At 49.1% G+C, this 21,962-nt stretch overlaps 1 protein-coding gene across 1 annotated transcript in view; it reads left to right on the top strand.

Annotated features, from left to right (window-relative positions):
* LOC121857682 (arrestin domain-containing protein 2-like) overlaps positions 1 to 20,256 on the top strand; it is a gene marked incomplete at both ends in the record, with an annotated part of 48,902 nt that extends 28,646 nt beyond the window's left edge. The window contains 6 exon segments of the mRNA XM_042353754.1: positions 6,680 to 6,717; positions 6,719 to 6,773; positions 13,716 to 13,892; positions 14,766 to 14,963; positions 16,616 to 16,730; positions 19,771 to 20,256. Of these exon segments, the coding sequence (XP_042209688.1) occupies positions 6,680 to 6,717; positions 6,719 to 6,773; positions 13,716 to 13,892; positions 14,766 to 14,963; positions 16,616 to 16,730; positions 19,771 to 20,256 (1,069 nt within the window).
* Positions 20,257 to 21,962: the final 1,706 nt, after the last annotated feature.

The following is a 21,962-nucleotide window of genomic DNA, read 5'->3' as shown; positions in this document are numbered from 1 at the left end:
TCGTACCGAGGGTTAAATTAACTTACGGTGAGCTGCTGCTGATACGTGTGTACCCCACCATGCACAGGCACTGACTCATTCCACCCAATGACGTCATCATCTAATCCCCTGCTGAGTTTCCATGTGTGAATTTTCCACTAATTTCCGTGTATTTAATTGGTCATGCCCCGTTACGTCAGGGTGTAATGGATAACCTGATTGGTCCGGGTTGATTAACTTGTAATTTCTCTCTCTTTTAATTGGTTCTTTCCATTATTTAGTTGATTTAATATATCCTGAGTTGCCAAATTGTTTTATTTTTTGGGGAGGAGGGTGTTTTGTGATTGGTTCTCTTTTATTGACATACAGGTTAATTAAAACACTGTCACAGGTATACGAACCCCAGGGTGAGACACGTACGTACAGAAACAAACACACACACACACACACAAACACACACACACACACACACAGACACACACACACACACACACACACACACACACACACACACACACACACACACACACACACACACACACACACACACACAGACACAGACACACACACAGACAACACACAGACACAGACAACACACACACACACACACAGACACACACAGACACACACACACACACACACACACACACACACACACACACACACACACACACACACACACACACACACACACACACACATATGCCAGAGTAATTTACATATGTAGTGTGGAAGAAACTTTACTGGGGAAGGATTATATGATAACTGATTTGCATTTATGTTTAAATTGTCTGTATGTACGTCTGGGCTGTGTTGTGTGTGTGTATGTGTGTATGTATTGTATGTATATATGTATGTATGTATGTATGTATGTATGTATGTATGTATGTATGTTATGTATGTGTGTGTGTGTATGTATGTGCCATTGTGTGCTAATTCACCTTGTCGTCTCTAACCACCTTATTAACGCCTAACTACCACCGAGCCAACATAACAACCTCTAATAACTTCACTTACGTCAAACTATGTCTTAACTACCACCTGTGTAGTCGAACAAGGTTATTATACGTTCAGCCTAACTACCTATAATGATCTATAATTGGCTGAGTCTAACTGCCCATTACGTTGTCAGTTTCAGCTGGGTAGCGGGGGTGAGGTGAGGATGGATGGAGGGAGGTGGGAGAGGAAAGGAAGAGGGAGAAAGGAATGAAGGAGGAAGAGAGGGAGGTGGAGAGAGACTAATTAACCCCGAGAGGAGCCATAATTAAGGAAGATGGCGCCACTGAGGAACAAACACTACCCCTGGTGTGACCTGGGGCCGGGGTGGGTCAATGAGGGGTGGTAAGGGTTGTTTAAGGGGTGGGAGAAGACAGCCTGACAGTCTGAACACACCACACAACTCTACGGGCTCACCCACCCGCGTTTCACTACCTCCAGCTAATGCAAACTTCCTCGTATGGGAAATATGATAGAATATTATATAATTATTGCATTATTATTAGTTAGCAGGAAATTAATTAATATTAGGGATATATATTTGTTAGGAATAATTATTATGTACGTTAGAGATGTTGAGAAAATGCATTTGTTTTATAGTTCCGTACACACACACACACACACACACACACACACACACACACACACACACACACACACACACACCGACAATGACTCAGTAAATCTTGGCTGACGAGACTGGCGAGCCATCAGTCCACGTCAGGAATAATAAGAAAACACTCATCTCTCTTACACCATTTTCTTATCTTTCCTCTCCATTTTTCCTTTATTTCAACCATCATCAAGTTTTCCTTTCGCGTACAGAGGAGAAACAAAAAGGGAGAATGACTGTCTATTGTCCCTCTATCGGTAACTATTTCCTCATGTTACTGAAGACCAAATTGATAGTTACGGGAGATTCTTTTTTTTTGTCTGCTGACTTTCTCATAATGCTGACACTTTCTCTCTGCTGACTTTCTCATAATGCTGACACTTTCTCTCTGCTGACTTTCTCATAATGCTGACACTTTCTCTCTGCTGACTTTCTTAATGCTGACACTTTCTCTCTGCTGACTTTCTCGTAATGCTGACACTTTCTCTCTGCTGACTTTCTCATAATGCTGACACTTTCTCTCTGTTGACTTTCTCGTAATGCTGACACTTTCTCTCTGACTTTCTCTTAATGCTGACCTTTCTCTCTGCTGACTTTTCTCATAATGCTGACACTTTCTCTCTCCTGACTTTCTCATAATGCTGACACTTCTCTCCTTTGACTTTTCTCATAATGCTGACACTTTCTCTCTCCTGACTTTCTCATAATGCTGACACTTTCTCTCTGTTGACTTTCTCTTTAATGCTACTTTCTCTCTCCTGACTTTCTCTTAATGCTGACACTTTCTCTCTGCTGTTTCTCATAATGCTGACACTTTCTCTCTCCTGACTTTCTCTCTTAATGCTGACACTTTCTCTGCTGACTTTCTCGTAATGCTGACACTTTCTCTCTGCTGACTTTCTCTCAATACTGACACTTTCTCTCTGCTGACTTTCTCTTAATGCTGACACTTTCTCTCTGCTGACTTTCTCTTTAATGCTGACACTTTCTCTCTCCTGACTTTCTCTTAATGCTGACACTTTCTCTCTGCTGACTTTCTCCTATGCTGACACTTTCTCTCTGCTGACTTTCTCATAATGCTGACACTTTCTCTCTGATGACTTTCTCATAATGCTGACACTTTCTCTCTGCGGACTTCTCATAATGCTGACACTTTCTCTCTCTGACTTTCTCATAATGCTGACACTTTCTCTCTGCTGACTTTCTCATAATGCTGACACTTTCTCTCTGCTGACTTTCTCATAATGCTGACACTTTCTCTCTGCTGACTTTCTCATAATGCTGACACTTTCTCTCCTGACTTTCTCGTAATGCTGACACTTTCTCTCTCCTGACTTTCTCATAATGCTGACACTTTCTCTCTCCTGACTTTCTCATAATGCTGACACTTTCTCTCTCTGACTTTCTCATAATGCTGACACTTTCTCTCTGCTGACTTTCTCATAATGCTGACACTTTCTCTCTGCTGACTTTCTCTTAATGCTGACACAAGATTTATATTAAGTGGCTGACAATGGCTGATATTTTTGTATATTCAGTTTTCTCCTGTTACTCCTCCTCCTCTTCCTCCTGCTGTTCCCTACTCCTCTTCTACTCCTTCTCCCCTCCTCCTCTTCCTCTTCCCTCTCCTCCACATTTATATTCTCTCTCCTACCTCTTCCCTCTTCCTCTTCCTCCTCCACTCCTCCTCCTTCCTCCTCCTACTCCTCTTCCTCTTCCTCTCCCTCCTACTCATATTTATACTCCTCTTCCTACTCAGATACACAGACAGACAGACAGACCTCAACCAAATAACAGCATACATAACAAACCAATAATAACAAGCAGTAATTACACATTGACCTCTTACCTGACCCAGTACAGTGAGGCACCAGAGTACAACAAGAGTACATGTAGTACGTGTAATACCTGTAGAGAGTGAAGCACATTAGTACATTGTTTAACCTGTAGTTAGACGCGATAGTAAATGAATTATTGTTATTATTGTTGTTATTATTGTTATTACACCTATAATACAGTACAACACCCAATAACATTATACGTAATTATGAACTCCTATGTCATACTCCTTCATGGTGATTATAGTGATTATAGCTAAAATTATACGAATAATACCAGACCTAACCTAACCTAACCCAACCCAACCTAACCAAGAGTTGAATACCCAGGCATATTATGACTTCTCAATAAGTATTAACATTACTTACAATCTAAAATAAACCTGGATAGATAGAAATTTATATTGAATAAAAGTTTACTCAGGTAAGTTAATTAAGAGGTAAGGTTAATTAGAGCTTTTAATAAGTGTTTATATATGCAAATGACCTTCATCAATGGTCTGTTACTAATTACTGAATTGCCTCTTAATATAATGTCTGGATATTTAATTTGTCTTGGTTTTCATGTAACTTAGTGTGTTCTCATGCTATTTAGGGTCGTACAGGGTCGTTCAGGGTTGTTCTGGGTCGTTTAGGGTTGTTCCGGGTTATTTATGGTCGTTTAAGGTCGTTCAGTATCTCTCAGTATCTAAATTACACTATAACACAACACGTATCTATATATCCTAGCTCTCGGTTAGGTTAGGTCAGGTCAGGTCAGGTCAGGTCAGGTCAGGTTAGGTTAAATGAGAAAATTTAAAGGTTAGGTGAGGATGCAGGTTAGATCGTCTTGAAGAGAGAGAGAGAGAGAGAGAGAGAGAGAGGTCAACAGTAGCTAGAAGGCAGGCCAGGTTGGTGGTGATCGAGGTTCGTAGTCGTGGTGATAGTAGTAGTAGTTGTAGTTTAGTAGTTGAACGGGCAATGGAGGTGTTCGGTGGAAGTTTGTCAAAATAACAGGACGGCCAAAGACACCTAGGCGCGGTAGTCGGCACGAAGGACTTCAAGACCGAGTATGTAACGGGAGCGGTGAATGAGTGGGTGACGGAAATCAAGCTCTGTTTGATAACGCTAACACAGAGCCACAAGTGGCCTTTGCGGCATTCACCCATGGAGTCAAGCATCGTTTGAACTACCTCATGCGCACTATCCATGAGATCGGACCCTCCTCCACCCTCTGGAAGAAGCTATCAGCGTCAATTTCATTCAAATTGGTGAAACACCCTCATAACACCAGCAGAAAGATCACTCCTTGCACTACCACCGAGACTGGGAGGAATGGGATTGACCAATCCAGAAGATTGCTGCCACCAAACATCAAAGCTCAGTTAAGCTCACGGCAGCCCTCACTGACCACATGATAGCTCAGAACGCAACAGGTGAGGTGGATACCAGTGGAGTAAACAAGACTCGAAGGTCCATTACGACAGAACGACAGCACAGCCAAAGTGATAAGTTGCAGCAACTGTGCTGCAAGTACCGAGAATTTGAAAAAAAGTAGCTATAGCGCAGGAGGTGGGCGCCTCGAACTGGTTAACTACGTTACCGATAAGGGCAAATGGTCTCAGTCTTAATAAACAAGAATTTACAGATGCCATTGCTCTTAGGTATGGTCGGCTGGTAGAAGGTTTGCCCTCCCAATGCGTGTGTGGCTCTTCCAATGACGTCGATCACGCCATGGTGTGTAAGAAGGGGGTTCATATGCATGAGGCATGACGAAGTAAGGGATCTCACACAGCAAACATGTTGAAGGAAATCTGCCAGGCTGTCAGTGTAGAACCGACCTCCTTCCTTTGCACGGTGAGAATTTCCAACATAGGGCTTCAAACACATCCAACCAGGCCTGTGTTGACGTCAGTGCTCGAGGATTCTGGACGCGGGGACAGCGAGCCTCTTCACATCAGATCTTTGATCCATGGCCGCATGTCACCGTAACCTAGCTCGATGCTGCACACAGGAGGAACGAGAACGACATGAGAAGGGCATATGGGGAGAATTCAGAACGTTGATCAAGGCAGCTTCACTCTCTAGTGTTCACAACCCTGGTGGGATGGAACTGGGTAAGATGTTTTACACCAGACTCGTGGAGGTGATCTCCGAACAGAAGCAGCAGCCCACAAGTTATGTTACAGCCTGATGAGATGTCGACTGTCCTCTCTCCCGGTCAGCTTTGCTCTGCCTCAGGGGAACGGAGAGCACGGCCCCAACTCCGACAACTGCCGCAGATATTGACTATGAGGCTACAGTCACTGAATGTCCTATAGATCTGCGGCTCAACTAACACAGATAGGATAGCTTCTTATTAGATGGGTGAAATGGCTGGGGAGGCTGGAGGTGCTTAGTAGTAGTTTAGTTGCAGTAATAGTGCCTGGTGGTGGTGGTGTGGTGGTAGTGGTGGTGGTGGTGGTAGTGATGGTGTTGTGATGGTGGGGATGGTAGAGGTGGTGGTAGAGGTGGTAGTGATGGGTAGTGATGGTGGTAGAGGTGGTGGTAGGGAGTGGTGGTAGTGATGTGTGGTAGAGGTGGTGGTGTGGTGGTAGTGATGGTGGTGGTGGTGTGGTGATGGTAGAGGTGGTGGTAGAGGTGGTGGTAGTGGTGGTAGTGATGGTGGTGGTGGTGTGGGGGAGATATAGACTATGTGAGAGTATACTGTGAGATTAATAGACCAGGATTAATAGACCATGTGGAGGATACTAACAGGTGGGAGATTAATAGACCAGGTGGGAGATTAATAGACCAGGTGGAGATTGGTTAGACCAGGTGAGGATTAGACCAGGGAGATTAATAGACCATGGGGAGATTATAGACACAGCTATAATGTATTTAGTGGATAATGATAATAATGATGATTGATAATGACGATAATAGTATTAATGATGATGATGATGATGATGATGATGATAATAATGATAATTGATAATGACGATAATAGTAATAATGATGATGATGATGATGATGATAATAATGATGATTGATAATGACGATATGTAAGAATGGATGATGATGATGATGATGATAATAATGATGATTGATAATGACGATAATAGTAATAATGATGATGATGATGATGATGATGATGATAATAATGATGATTGATAATGACGATAATAGTAATAATGATAATGATGATGATGATTATGATGTAATGTAATGATAATGATATAATGATGATTATATAAAAATAATGATAAAGATAATAGACGTATATAGTTCTCAGGTGACTGTGGACATCCCCTACGCCTCACCGCCTCAGGGATGAAGTATTTACTATTATTGGTCCACATATAGACTGTATGGACGAGCAGTACCTGGTGAGTGGGGGGGTGGGGAGGGTCCCCATATAGACTGTGGGGACGAGCAGTACCTGGTGAGTGGGGGGGTGGGGGTGGGGAGGGTCCTCATATAGACTGTATGGACGAGCAGTACCGTGAGTGGGGGGGTGGGAGGGTCCCCATATAGACTGTATGGACGAGCAGTACCCAGAGGGGGGGTGGGGAGGGTCCTCATATAGACTGTATGGGACGAGCAGTACCTGGTGAGTGGGGGTGGGAGGGTCCTCATATAGACTGTATGGACGAGCAGTACCTGGTGAGTGGGGTGGGGAGGGTCCTCATATAGACTGTATGGACGAGCAGTACCTGGTGAGTGGGGGAGGGGAGGGTCCTCATATAGACTGTATGGACGAGCAGTACCTGGTGAGGTGGGGTGAGGGTCCACACATAGACTGTATGGACGAGCAGTACCTGGTGAGTGGGGGGGTGGGGAGGGTCCTCATATAGACTGTAAGGGACGAGCAGTACCTGGTGAGTGGGGGGGGTGGGAGGGTCCTCATAGACTGTATGGACGAGCAGTACCTGTGAGTGGGGGGGGGTGGGGGAGGGTCCCCATAGACTGTATGGACGAGCAGTACCTGTGAGTGGGGGGGTGGAGGTCCCTCATATAGACTGTAGGGACGAGCAGTACCTGGTGAGGGGGGAGTGGGGAGGGTCCCCTCATAGACTGTATGGACGAGCAGTACCTGGGTGAGTGGGGGTGGGAGGGTCCTCATATAGACTGTATGGACGAGCAGTACCTGGTGAGTGGGGGGGGTGGGAGGGTCCCTCATATAGACTGTATGGACGAGCAGTACCTGGTGAGTGGGGGTGGGGAGGTCCCCATATAGACTGTAAGGGACGAGCAGTACCTGGTGAGTGGGGGGGGTGGGGAGGGTCCTCATAGACTGTATGGACGAGGAGTACCTGGGAGGGGGGGTGGGAGGGTCCCCATAGACTGTATGGACGAGCAGTACCTGGTGAGTGGGGGTGGAGGGTCCTCATATAGACTGTATGGACGAGCAGTACCTGGTGAGTGGGGGGGTGGGGGGGTCCTCATAGACTGTATGGACGAGCAGTACCTGGTGAGTGGGGGGTGGGAGGGTCCTCATATAGACTGTATGGACGAGCAGTACCTGGTGAGTGGGGGGTGGGGAGGGTCCTCATATAGACTGTATGGACGAGCAGTACCTGTGAGTGGGGGAGTGGGAGGCTCTCATATAGACTGTATGGACGAGCAGTACCTGGTGAGTGGGGGGTGGGAGAGTCCTCATATAGACTGTGGACGAGCAGTACCTGGTGAGTGGGGGGGGGGAGGGTCCTCATATAGACTGTATGGACGAGCAGTACCTGGTGAGTGGGGGGGTGGGAGGGTCCCTCATATAGACTGTATGGACGAGCAGTCACTCAGAGTGGGGGGTGGGAGGGTCCTCATATAGACTGTGGGGACGAGCAGTACCTGGTGAGTGGGGGTGGGGAGGGTCCCCATAGACTGTGTGGACGAGCAGTACCTAGGAGGGGGGGTCCTCATATAGACTGTATGGACGAGCAGTACCTGGTGAGTGGGGGGGGTGGGGAGGTTCTCATATAGACTGTATGGACGAGCAGTACCTGGTGAGTGGGGGGAGGGTCCATATAGACTGTGGGGACGAGCAGTACCTGGTGAGTGGGGGAGGGTCCTCATATAGACTGTATGGACGAGCAGTGCCCTGGTGAGTGGGGGGTGGGGAGGCCTCATATGACTGTATGGGACGAGCAGTACTGGTGAGTGGGGGGGGGTCTCATAGACTGATGGACGAGCAGTACCTGGTGAGTGGGGGGGGTGGAGGAGGTTCTATATAGACTGTATGGACAGGCAGTACTGTGAGGGGGGGAGGGCTAGATTGGGACGAGCAGTACTGGGTGAGGGGGGGTGGGGAGGTCTACAGACTGTATGGACGACAGTACCTGGTGAGTGGGGGGGTGGGGAGGGTCCTCATATAGACTGTATGGACGAGCAGTACCTGGTGAGTGGGGGGTGGGGAGGGTCCTCACATAGACTGTATGGACGAGCAGTACCTGGTGAGGGGGGTGGGGGAGGTCCCATAGCAGACTGTATGGGACGAGCAGTACCTGGGAGTGGGGGGGTGGGGAGGTCCCTCATATAGACTGTATGGGACGAGCAGTACCTGGTGAGGGGGTGGGAGGGTCCCTCATATAGACTGTATGACGAGCAGTACCTGGGAGTGGGGGGTGGGAGGGTCCCTATATAGACTGTATGGACGAGCAGTACCTGGGAGTGGGGGGTGGGAGGTCCCCATATAGACTGTATGGGCAGGCACTGGGAGATTGGGGGGGAGGGTCCTCATATAGGACTGTATGGACGAGCAGTACCTGGTGAGTGGGGGGAGGGTCTCATATAGACTGTATGGACGAGCAGTACCTGGTGAGTGGGGGGGGGGGAGGGCCCCTATATAGACTGTATGGACGAGCAGGAGTGGGGGTGGGGAGGTCCTCATATAGACTGTATGGACGAGCAGTACCTGGAGTGGGGGAGGGTCCTCATATAGACTGTATGGACGAGCAGTACCTGTGAGGGGGTGGGGAGGTCCCTCATATAGACTGTATGGACGAGCAGTACTCTGGGAGTGGGGGTGGAGGGTCCTCATGGACTGTGGATGGACGAGCAGTACCTGGTGAGTGGGGGGTGGGGGCTCAAGACTGGGGACGAGGCACCTGTGAGTGGGGGTGGGGAGGGTCCTCAAGACTGTATGGACGAGCAGTACCTGGTGAGGGGGGGGTGGGGAGGGTCCCCATATAGACTGTGGGACGAGCAGTACCTGGTGAGTGGGGGGTGGGAGGGTCCTCATATAGACTGTATGGACGAGAGTGGAGTGGGGGGGGGTGGGGAGGTCCTCTATGGACTGGCGGACGAGCAGTACCTGGTGAGGGGGGTGGGGAGGTCCTCATATAGACTGTATGGACGAGCAGTACCTGGTGAGTGGGGGGGTGGGGAGGTCTCATATAGACTGTATGGGACGAGCAGTACCTAGGGAGGGGGGTGGGGAGGGTCCTCATATAGACTGTATGGACGAGCAGTACCTGGGAGTGGGGGGGGGTGGGGAGGGTCCCTCATATAGACTGTATGGACGAGCAGTACCTGGGCAGAGTGGGGGGTGGGGGGAGGGTCCCTATAGACTGTATGGACGAGCAGTACCTGGTGAGTGGGGGTGGGGAGGGTCCTCATAGACTGGTGGACTGAGGCACCTGGTGAGGGGTGGGAGGGTCCCCATATAGACTGTATGGACGAGCAGCAGCCTGGTGAGTGTGGGGAGGGTCCTCTAGACTGTATGGACGAGCAGCCTGGTGAGTGGGGGGGGGGGGGTCCTATAGACTTGAATACCTGGTGAGTGGGGGTGGGGGAGGTCCTCATATAGACTGTATGGACGAGCAGTACCAGTGAGGGGGGTGGGGAGGGTCCTCATATAGACTGTATGGACGAGCAGTACTTGGTGAGTGGGGGGGTGGGGGGAGGGTCCTCATATAGACTGTATGACGAGCAGTACCTGGTGAGTGGGGGGGTGAGGTCCTCATATAGACTGTGTGGGACGAGCAGTACCTGGTGAGTGGGGGGGGTGGGGGGAGGGTCCTCATATAGACTGTATGGACGAGCAGTACTTGGTGAGGGGGGGTGGGGAGGGTCCACATAGACTGTATGGACGAGCAGTACCTGGTGAGTGGGGGAGGGGGAGGGTCCTCATATAGACTGTATGGACGGGTGGGGTGGGGGGTTGGTGGGGGGGTGGGGGGGGGGGTGGGAGGCAGTACCTGGTGAGTGGGGGTGGGAGGGTCCATAGACTGTGTGGACGAGCAGTACCTGGTGAGTGGGGGTGGAGGTCCTCATATAGACTGTATGGACGAGCAGTACCTGGTGAGGGGGGGTGGGAGGGTCCTCATATGACGGACGAGCAGTTGGTGAGTGGGGGTGGGGGAGGTCCTTGGGAGGGTCTATAGACTGTATGGACGAGCAGTACCTGTGGAGTGGGGGGGGGGGGATATAGACTGTATGGACGAGCAGTACCTGGTGAGTGGGGGGGGGGAGGTCCCTCTTATAGACTGTATGGACGAGCAGTACCTGGTGAGTGGGGGGTGGGGGGGGTCCTCATATAGACTGTATGGACGAGCAGTACCTGTGAGTGGGGGTGGGGAGGGTCCCTCAGGACTGTATGGACGAGCAGTACCTGGTGGGTGGGGGTGTGGGAGGGTCCCCATATAGACTGTATGGACGAGCAGTACCTGGTGAGTGGGGGGTGGGAGGGTCCATAGACGGACAGCAGTACCTGGTGAGGGGGGGGGGTGGGGAGGGTCCTCATAGACTGTATGACGAGGCACCTGGTGAGTGGGGGGTGGGGGGCCCATATAGACTGTATGGGACGAGCAGTACCTGGGGAGGGGGGGGGTGGGAGGGCCTCATATAGACTGTATGGACGAGCAGTACCTGGTGAGGGGGGGTGGGGGAGGTCCTTTATAGACCGTAGGGACGAGCAGTACCTGGTGAGTGGGGGAGGTCCTCATATAGACTGTATGGACGAGCAGTACCTGGTGAGTGGGGGGGAGGTCTCATATAGACTGGGACGAGCAGTCACCTGGTGAGTGGGGGGTGGGGAGGGTCCTATATAGACTGTATGGACGAGCAGTACCTGGTGGAGTGGGGGGGTGGGGAGTCCATATAGACTGTATGGACGAGCAGTACCTGGTGAGTGGGGAGGGGAGAGTCCTCACATAGACTGTATGGACGAGGAGAGGGGGGGGGGAGGGTCCTCAACTGGGGACGAGCAGCACTGGTGAGTGGGGAGGGGAGAGTCCTCTATATAGACTGTATGGACGAGCAGTACCTGAGAGGGGGGGTGGAGGGTCCCATAGACTGTATGGACGAGCAGTACTGGTGAGTGGGGGAGGGGAGAGTCTCAGACTGTATGACGAGCAGTACCTGGGAGTGGGGGGGGGAGGGTCCTCATATAGACTGTATGGACGAGCAGTACCTGGTGAGGTGGGGGGGGGGTGGGGAGGGGTGTGGGGAGGAGAAGGGAAGTAAGATGGGGTGTTTAGGAGGTAGGAGGAGATAGGTGGTAGGGAGGCATGGGCAGAATCTTTCAGAATCTCTAAGACTCCCTAAGAAATCCCTAAAAATACCCAAGAAATCCCTAAAAATACCCAAGAAATCCCTAAAAATACCCAAGAAATCCCTAAAAATACCCAAGAAATCCCTAAAAATACCCAAGAAATCCCTAAAATACCCAAGAAATCCCTAAAATACCCAAGAAATCAAAATACCCAAGAAATCCCTAAAAATACCCAAGAAATCCCTAAAAATACCCAAGAAATCCCTAAAAATACCCAAGAAATCGCAACTCGTATGATATGACGCTTCACCGACCTGCCTCCGACCATCACACGGCTCACTGCCACACCTGTCGGCTCTCCTTCCTCCCTCCTCCTCCTTCTAAATCCTCTCTCCCCCAACCCAACCTAACCTAACCCACCTAACCTAACTCAACCCAAACCCCTACGACTACTACACCCTCCCTCCTTCACTTGCTGATTGATACACCTAACTGCATTCCCCGTCCCCCTGTCCCTGTTACCCTGTCATCACCCGTCACCCTGTCCCTGGTCACCCCTGTCACCCTCTGTCACCCGTCACCCTGTCACCCTGTCCCTGGTCACCCCTGTCACCTCCCGTCACCCTGTCAACCTGTCCCTGTCACCCATCACCTGTCACCCTGTCCTGTCCTGTCACCCGTCACTGTCCCTGTCACCTGTCACCCTGTCCCTGGTCACCCTGTCACCGTCACCCTGTCCCTGTCACCCTGTCCCTGTCACCCGTCACTTGGTCCCTGTCACCCGTCACCCCTGTCCCTGTCACCCCACACCCTGTCCTGTCACCACCCCTGTCACCCCGGTCACCCGTCACCCTGCTGTCCTTGTCACCCGTCACTCTGTCCCTGTCACCTGGTCACCCTGTCCCTGTCACCTGTCACCTGTCACCCCTGTCACCCGTCACCCTGTCCCTGTCACCCGTCACCCCCGTCCCTGTCCCCTGTCCCACCCCTGTCCCCGGTCACCGTCCCCACCCCTGTCCCACCCGTCACCCTGTCCTCCTGTCACCCGTCACCCTGTCCCCTGTCACCCGGTCACCCGTCACCCCCGTCACCTGTCACCCCGTCACCCGTCACCTGTCCTGTCACCCGTCACCCTGTCCCACCCCTGTCCCTGTCACCCGTCACCCCGTCACCCCCGTCACCTGTCACCCGTCACCCTGTCACCCTGTCACCTGTCACCCCTGTCCCTGTCACCGTCACCCTGTCCCTGTCACCCGTCACCCCTGTCACCCGTCACCCTGTCCCTGTCCCACCCGTCACCCTGTCCCTGGTCACCCGTCACCCTGTCACCCCTGTCCCTGTCACCCGTCACCCTGTCCCTGTCACCGTCACCCGTCACCCGTCACCCTGTCACCCCTGTCACCCGTCACCTGTCACCCCTGTCACCCACCCTGTCCCTGTCACCTGTCACCCTGTCACCTGTCACCCCTGTCCTGTCACCCGTCACCCTGTCCCCTGTCACCCCTGTCACCCTGTCACCCTGTCACCTGGTCACTGTCCTGGTCACCCCTGTCACCCCTGTCACCCTGTCACCCCTTATCCTGTGGCTGATTATGATCTTAGGTGAGTGTGTTCTCCCCACCCTAACCTCCTTCAACCCCACCCCACCCCCCTCTCCTCATCACCCCCTCAACTAACTCCCACCCCTCTCCCCTTCTCATCACCCCACCCCACCCCCTCTCATCACCCCCCACCCCACCCTCCTCCTCATCACCCCACCACCCCCTCCCTTATTACCCCCCTCACACCACTCTTTCTCATCACCCCTATCTCATCTCTTCTCATCACCTCTCTTCCCCAGAAGCCGATGGTGGGTCACGTACGTTCCCTCTGCTGCCTGTGCTGTAAGAGAGGGCCAGTCTCCCTCAGGACCCAGCTTGAGCGGACAGCCTACGTGTGTGGTGAGAGCATCAAGCTTAAGGCCGACATCGACAACCAGAGCGAGGAGGAGATCAGGCTCAAACTCAAGCTGGTCCAAGTAAGCTTTAGGAGTGAAGGTAAAGGAGGGGGTAGGGAAGGAAGGGCGAGAAGGAGGAGAAGGAAGGTGGGAAGGAGGAGAGGGGGAGATAAAGGAGGGAGTGAGAGGGAATGAGAGGGAGGAGAGGGAAATTATCAGACTTGGAACTAACGTCAATAACTAGAGTGAGGCGAACCATGCCAAGTTGAGGCTGGTCCAGACAGACAGACAGACAGACAGAGAGAGACAGATAGACAGACAGACAGACAGACACACACACACACACACAGACAGACAGATAGACAGAGACAGACAGAAAGAAAGACAGACACACAGAGACAGACAGACAGAGACAGACAGACAGACACACAGACACACACACACACACACACACAGACAGACAGACAGACAGAGACAGACAGAAAGAAAGACAGACACACAGAGACAGACAGACAGAGAGACAGACAGACAGACACACACACACACACACACACACACAAGACAGACAGACACATAGACAGACAGACAGACAGACAGACAGACAGGAGCATATTAGCGGGGCAGAAGAAGAGACTGACAGATTTAAAGAAGAGAGAGAGAGAGAGAGAGAGAGAGAGAGAGAGAGAGAGAGACCACCCCGAATCTCACCTATAAACTAAATACGAGATTACATCACCATAGATAACAATAGCCTATGCCTAAAAAAAAAAAAATCCTTAGGCCTATACAAAAACAATTCCTAAATAAGTAACCCAGTAACATATGGTATCACTTTAGAAACACTTATGGAACACTTTTTTGTTAGATACCACACATAAAAAATATGAACACATTTGAAAAAAACACAACTATATATATTGCTGTAAGTAATCCTGTCCCCCCACGTATCACCAGTATGTAGAGTACTTCATCGACCGGGGCGTACTGGGAGTGACGAAGGACGTACAGCACCAGGTGTTGGAATATGCTGGTGACCCGGTAGCTCCCGGTACACGATGGAAGTTTGATTCATCTCAGAGTCTAGTGGTCCCGGTGATGCCTCCCACGCTTATCGGTGTGTGTAGACCTCTCCAGATCTACTATGTCCTCAAGGTAGGTCTGTCTGTCTGTCTATCTGTCTATCTGTCTGTCTAACTAACTGTCTGTCTAGTTATGAGTCAAAATACCCAAAAAAAACATTACAAAAAAATTAACATACACATTTTTCCTTGTGAGTTTTCATGCTAATGAGGCAATTAAGGAGAGAGAGACGACCCCCCTCCCTACTGTGTAGAGTTGACTTTGTGTATGCTAATGAGCTGTGATTTATTCCCGTCTGTGTGTCTCTCTTACTTAGTTACAATAATTTATGGGAGTTGCGATATTTATGGTAGTTGCAATATTTGTGGTAGCTACAATATTTATGGTAGTTACAATATTTATGGTAGTTGCGATATTTATGGTAGTTGCAATATTTATGGTAGTTACGATATTTATGGTAAGGTAATATTTATGGTAGTTGCAATATTTATGGTAGTTACAATATTTATGAAGGTACAATTATGGTAGTTACAATATCCATGTAGTATAATATTCATATAGCTGCAATATTTATGGTAGTTGCAATATCTATGGTAATTGCAATATATATGATAGGTAATATTTATGGTAGTTGCAATATATATGATAGCTGCAATATTTATGGTAGTTGCAATATATATGATAGCTGCAATATCTATGGTAATTGCAAATATATATGATAGCTGCAATATTTATGGTAGTTGCAATATATATGATAGCTGCAATATCTATGGTAATTGCAATATATATGATAGCTGCAATATTTATGGTAGTTGCAATATATATGATAGCTGCAATATTTATGGTAGTTACAATATTTATGGTAGTTGCAATATTTATGGTAGTTGCAATATATATGATAGCTGCAATATATATGATAGCTGCAATATTTATGATAGCTGCAATATTTATGGTAGTTGCAATATTTATTTGGTGTTTCCCGAGTGTGTGCCTGGAGGTAACACAAGTGCCTTAGAATGATGATAATAACAATAATATTTATATACCATGAACTAAGGAAAGAGTAATTTGCATAAGTGGACGGTCATGATAAGCCGCCATCTTGAATAATTATAACAGTCAACATAATTAACATGGCCGCTTCAGGAACACAATTAACATGGCCGCTTCAGGAACACAATTAACATGGCCGCTTCAGGAACACAATTACATGGCCGCTTCAGGAACACAATTAACATGGCCGCTTCAGGAACACAATTAACATGGCCGCTTCAGGAACACAATTAATATGGCCGCTTCAGGAACACAATACATGGCTGCTTCAGGAACACAATTATGTATCACTAGGAACACAATTAGCATGGCCGCTTCAGGAACACAATTAGCATGGCGCTTAGGAACACAATTAACATGGCTTCAGGAACACAATTAGACATGTTTAGGAACACAATTAACATGGCTGCTTCAGGAACACAATTAGATGGCTTTGAACAACATAATTAACATGGCCGCTTCAGGAACACAATAATATGAACAAATATAATTAACATGGCCGCTTCAATACCACAAAGAAAATATATCAGCCTAAACAACACAAGGAAAAAAATAGCAGCTACACCAACAAAATAAAATAGCCGCCAGCACAAAAAATAGCCGCCAACACAAAAATATCACTCCAGCAACACAAAAAAGCATCATATTATATCGTTGTGTTTCATCTACAGGTCCACATCTCAATGAGTAAATCAGGGGAAGACCTCCACATGCACTTTCCCATCACCATCGCCACAGTCCCTTTCCGGATCCCAAATTCCAACCAACAGCCTAATATAACCTACAGTAAGTGTCTCAGCTCATTCCTAGCTCATAAGTCACCCCTAGCTCATAAGTCACTCCTAGCTCCAAAGGTCACTTCCAGCTCATAAGTCATTCATAAGTCACTCCTAGCTCATAAAGGTCACTTAGCTCATAAGTCACCCTAGCTCATAAGTCACCTCATAAGTCACTTTAGCTCATAAGTCACTCCTAGCTCATAAAGGTCACTCTAGCCTCATAAGTCACTCCTAGCTCAAGGTCACTAGCTCATAAGTCACCCTAGCTCATAAGTCACCCTAGCCCATAAGTCACTTCTAGCCCAAGAGTCACCCTAGCTCATGCATCCCAGCTCATAAGTCACTCTAGCTCATAAGTCACCCGTCACCAGCTCATAAGTCACTCCTAGCTCATAAGTCACTAGCTCATAAGTCACTCATAAGTCACTCCTAGCTCCTAAAGTCCTCCTAGCTCATAAGTCACTTCTAGCTCATAAGTCACTTCTAGCTCATAAGTCCTCATAAGTCACTCCTAGCTCATAAGTCACTCCTAGCTCATAATCCTCCTAGCTCATAAGGTCACTTCACCAGCAAGTCACTCATAAGTCACTCCTAGCTCATAAGTCCTCTAGCTCATAAGTCACTCCTAGCTCATAAGGTCACTTCTAGCTCATAAGTCCTCCCTAGCTCTAGTCACTTCTAGCTCATAAGTCACTCATAAGTCCTCCCTAGCTCATAAGTCACTTCTAGCTCATAAGTCACTCCTTAAGTCACTCCTAGCTCATAAGTCACTCCTAGCTCATAAGGTCCTTCTAGCTCATAAGTCACTCCTAGCTCATAAGTCACTTCTAGCTCATAAGTCACTCCTAGCTCATAGTCCTCCTAGCTCATAAGTCACTTCTAGCTCATAAGTCACTTCCTAGCTCATAAGTCATCCTCAAGTCACTCCTAGCTCATAGTCACTCTAGCTCATAAGTCCTTCTAGCTCATAAGTCACTCATAAGTCACTCCTAGCTCATAAGTCACTTCTAGCTCATAAGTCACTCATAAGTCACTCCTAGCTCATAAGTCCTCCTAGCTCATAAGGTCACTCCTAGCTCATAAGTCACTTCTAGCTCATAAGTCACTCATAAGTCACTCTAGCTCATAAGTCCTCCTAGCTCATAAGTCCTCCTAGCTCATAAGTCACTTCTAGCTCATAAGTCCACTCCTAGCTCATAAGTCACTTCTAGCTCATAAGTCCTCATAAGTCACTCTAGCTCATAAGTCCTTCTAGCTCATAGTCACTCATAAGTCTCCTAGCTCATAAGTCACTCCCTAGCTCATAAGGTCACTCCTAGCTCATAAGTCACTCCTAGCTCATAAGTCACTTCTAGCTCATAAGTCACTCCTAGCTCATAAATCACTCCTAGCTCATAAGTCACTCCCTAGCTCATAAGTCACTCCTAGCTCATAAGTCACTTCTAGCTCATAAGTCACTCATAAGTCCTCCTAGCTCATAAGTCACTCCTAGCTCATAAGTCACTCATAAGTCACTCCTAGCTCATAAGTCACCCTAGCTCATAAGTCAGTCATAAGTCACTTCTAGCTCATAAGTCACTCATAAGTCCTCCTAGCTCATAAGTCACTCCTAGCTCATAAGTCACTCATAAGTCACTTCTAGCTCATAAGTCCTCCCCTAGCTCATAAGTCACTTCTAGCTCATAAGTCACTCCTAGCTCATAAGTCACTTCTAGCTCATAAGTCACTCATAAGTCACTCCTAGCTCATAAGTCCTTCTAGCTCATAAGTCACTCATAAGTCCTCCTAGCTCATAAGTCACTTCTAGCTCATAAGTCACTCATAAGTCCTCCTAGCTCATAAGTCACTCCTAGCTCATAAGTCACTCTAGCTCATAAGTCAGCCCTAGCTCATAAGTCACTCCTAGCTCATAAGTCACCCCTAGCTCATAAGTCACTTCTAGCTCATAAGTCACTCCTAGCTCATAGTCACTCTAGCTCATAAGTCACTCCTAGCTCATAAGTCACTCCTAGCTCATAAGTCACTCCCAGCTCATAAGTCAGTCCTAGCTCATAAGTCACTCCTAGCTCATAAGTCACTCTAGCTCATAAGTCACTCCCAGCTCATGTCAGTCCTAGCTCATAAGTCACCCCTAGCTCATAAGTCACTTCTAGCTCATAAGTCATCCTAGCTCATAAGTCACTCCTGGCTCATAAGTCACTCCTAGCTCATAAGTCCTCCTAGCTCATAAGTCACTCCTAGCTCATAAGTCAGTCCCTAGCTCATAAGTCACTCCTAGCTCATAAGTCACCCTAGCTCATAAGTCACTCCCAGCTCATAAGTCAGTCCTAGCTCATAAGTCACCCCTAGCTCATAAGTCACTTCCTAGCTCATAAGTCCTCCTAGCTCATAAGTCACTTCTAGCTCATAAGTCAGTCCTAGCTCATAAGTCACTCCTAGCTCATAGTCACTCCTAGCTCATAAGTCACTCCCCTAGCTCATAAGTCACTCCTAGCTCATAAGTCAGTCCTAGCTCATAAGTCACCCCTAGCTCATAAGTCAATTCTAGCTCATAAGTCAGTCCTAGCTCATAAGTCACTTCTAGCTCATAAGTCAGTCCTAGCTCATAATCACTCCTAGCTCATAAGTCACTTCTAGCTCATAAGTCAGTCCTAGCTCATAAGTCACTCATAAGTCACTCCTAGTTCAGTCCTTCTAGCTCATAAGTCACTCATAAGTCCTCCTAGCTCATAAGTCACTCCTAGCTCATAGTCACTCCTAGCTCATAAGTCCTCCCTAGCTCATAAGTCCTCCTAGCTCATAAGTCACTCCTAGCTCATAAGTCAGTCCTAGCTCATAAGTCAGTCCTAGCTCATAAGTCACTCCTAGCTCATAAGTCACTTCTAGTTCATAAGTCAGTCCTAGCTCATAAGTCACTCCTAGCTCATAAGTCAATTCCAACTACTAAGTCACTCCCGTGTTCCACTTAAATTCCGTGTTCCATTTAACAGCACTCTTAACCACTGTGTTCCACCACTGTGCTCCACCTAACCACCGTGTTCCCGCAGGTGTGTGTTGTGACCACGTGGAGGGCGGACTGTACACGGGGCCAGAGTTTCAACTTGGACAGGTGTATGACGGGGGTTTAGACAGTAACCCCGAGTCTGTTTTACTCTACCGCCCTGTCTACGCTTGTATACCCAACCCCAAGCTGAACAACACTCCAGCCGTCAGATCCCGTATGATGATAGAGGAGGGCGGCAGTATGAGGGCGGCAAGTGTGAGGGCGGCCAGTGTCAGCGGCAGTATGAGGGCTGGAAGCATCATGGGTGGTGGCAGTTTCAGAGCTCGAAGTGTTAGTGGTAGTGTGAGAGGCAGTAGTGGCACGGCGACGGGTGGTAGTGTGAGGGGTGGTAGTATTGTGATGGGTGGTGGTGGTAGTGGGCTTATAGGTGGTAGTGGTAGTATGCGGGGTGGTAGCTGTGTGGGTGGTGGTGGTAATATGATAAGCACCGTGAGCACTGTGGGTGGTGGTGCTGGTGGTGGTGGTGGTGGTGTGGTGTTGGCAACGTGGGTGGCGGTGGTGTGGGTAATGTAGGTGGTGTGGGTAGCAGTGTGAGGGGCGGCAGCAGTGTGAGGACGGCCAGTGTGAGTGCAGGAGGAGGGTCAGTAGTGAAGAAGAGCAGCAGAAGACTTGCCACACATGATACGGGCGACAATAAGACCTCTACCATGTGATCACCCTGTACCTCCTGGTGACTCATGGTGTGCCCTGGTGACTCATGGTGTGTCCTGGTGACTCATGGTGTGTCTGGTGACTCATGGTGTCCCTGGTGACTCATGGTGTGTCCTGGTGACTCATGGTGTGTCCTGGTGACGCATGGTGTGTCCCTGACTCATGGTGTGTCCTGGTGACTCATGGTGTGTCTTGGTGACTCATGGTGTGTCTGGTGACTCATGGTGTGTCCTGGTGACTCATGGTGTGTCCTGGTGACTCATGGTGTGTCCTGGTGACTCATGGTGTGTCTGGTGACTCATGGTGTGTCTTGGTGACTCATGGTGTGTCCTGGTGACTCATGTGTCTTGGTGACTCATGGTGTGTCTGGTGACTCATGGTGTGTCTTGGTGACTCATGGTGTGTCCTGGTGACTCATGGTGTGTCCTGGTGACTCATGGTGTGTCCTGGTGACTCATGGTGTGTCCTGGTGACTCATGGTGTGTCTTGGTGACTCATGGTGTGTCCTGGTGACTCATGGCGTGTCCTGGTGACTCATGGTGTGTCCTGGTGACTCAAGGTGTGTCCTGGTGACTCATGGTGTGTCCTGGTGACTCATGGTGTGTCCTGGTGACTCATGGTGTGTCCCTGGCTCATGGTGTGTCCTGGTGACTCATGGTGTGTCTTGATGACTCATGGTGTGTCCTGGTGACTCATGGTGTGTCCTGGTGACTCATGGTGTGTCCTGGTGACTCATGGTGTGTCTGGTGACTCATGGTGTGTCCTGGTGACTCATGGTGTGTCCTGGTGACTCATGGTGTGTCTGGTGACTCATGGTGTGCCCTGGTGACCAAGGTGTGTCCTGGTGACTCATGGTGTGTCTTGGTGACTCATGGTGTGTCCTGGTGACTATGGTGTGTCCTGGTGACTCATGGTGTGTCCTGGTGACTCATGGTGTGTCTTGGTGACTCATGGTGTGTCCTGGTGACTCATGGTGTGTCCTGGTGACTCATGGTGTGTCCTGGTGACTCATGGTGTGTCCTGGTGACTCATGGTGTGTCCTGGTGACTCATGGTGTGTCTTGGTGACTCATGGTGTGTCCTGGTGACTCATGGTGTGTCCTGGTGACTCATGGTGTGTCCTGGTGACTCATGGTGTGTCCTGGTGACTCATGGTGTGTCCTGTGACCTGTAGACACCCCCCACCCCTGTGCCACCCTCCTAACCTAACCTAACCTATGGTGGGTTTTGCTGGTGACTAATAATGGTGACTCAGTGGTGATGATGGTGACTAATGATGGTGATGGTGACTGTTGTTGGTGATCATAACTGCCTGACAATGCTGGTGGTGATGGTGACTGCCAGTGGTGGTGATGATGGTGACTGCCAGTGGTGGTGATGATGGTGACTGCCAGTGGTGTGTTGATGGTGACTGCCAGTGGTGGTGATGGTGGTGACTGCCAGTGGTGGTGATGGTGACTGCCAGTGGTGGTGATGATGGTGACTGCCAGTGGTGGTGATGATGGTGACTGCCAGTGGTGGTGTT

The sequence above is a fragment of the Homarus americanus genome, unplaced genomic scaffold (genome assembly GCF_018991925.1).
Source record: "Homarus americanus isolate GMGI-L3 unplaced genomic scaffold, GMGI_Hamer_2.0 scaffold49022, whole genome shotgun sequence".
NCBI classification, from domain to species: domain Eukaryota; kingdom Metazoa; phylum Arthropoda; class Malacostraca; order Decapoda; family Nephropidae; genus Homarus; species Homarus americanus.
The sequence above is the reverse complement of the archived record's forward strand: the minus strand, read 5'-3'. Positions and strand labels throughout refer to the sequence as shown.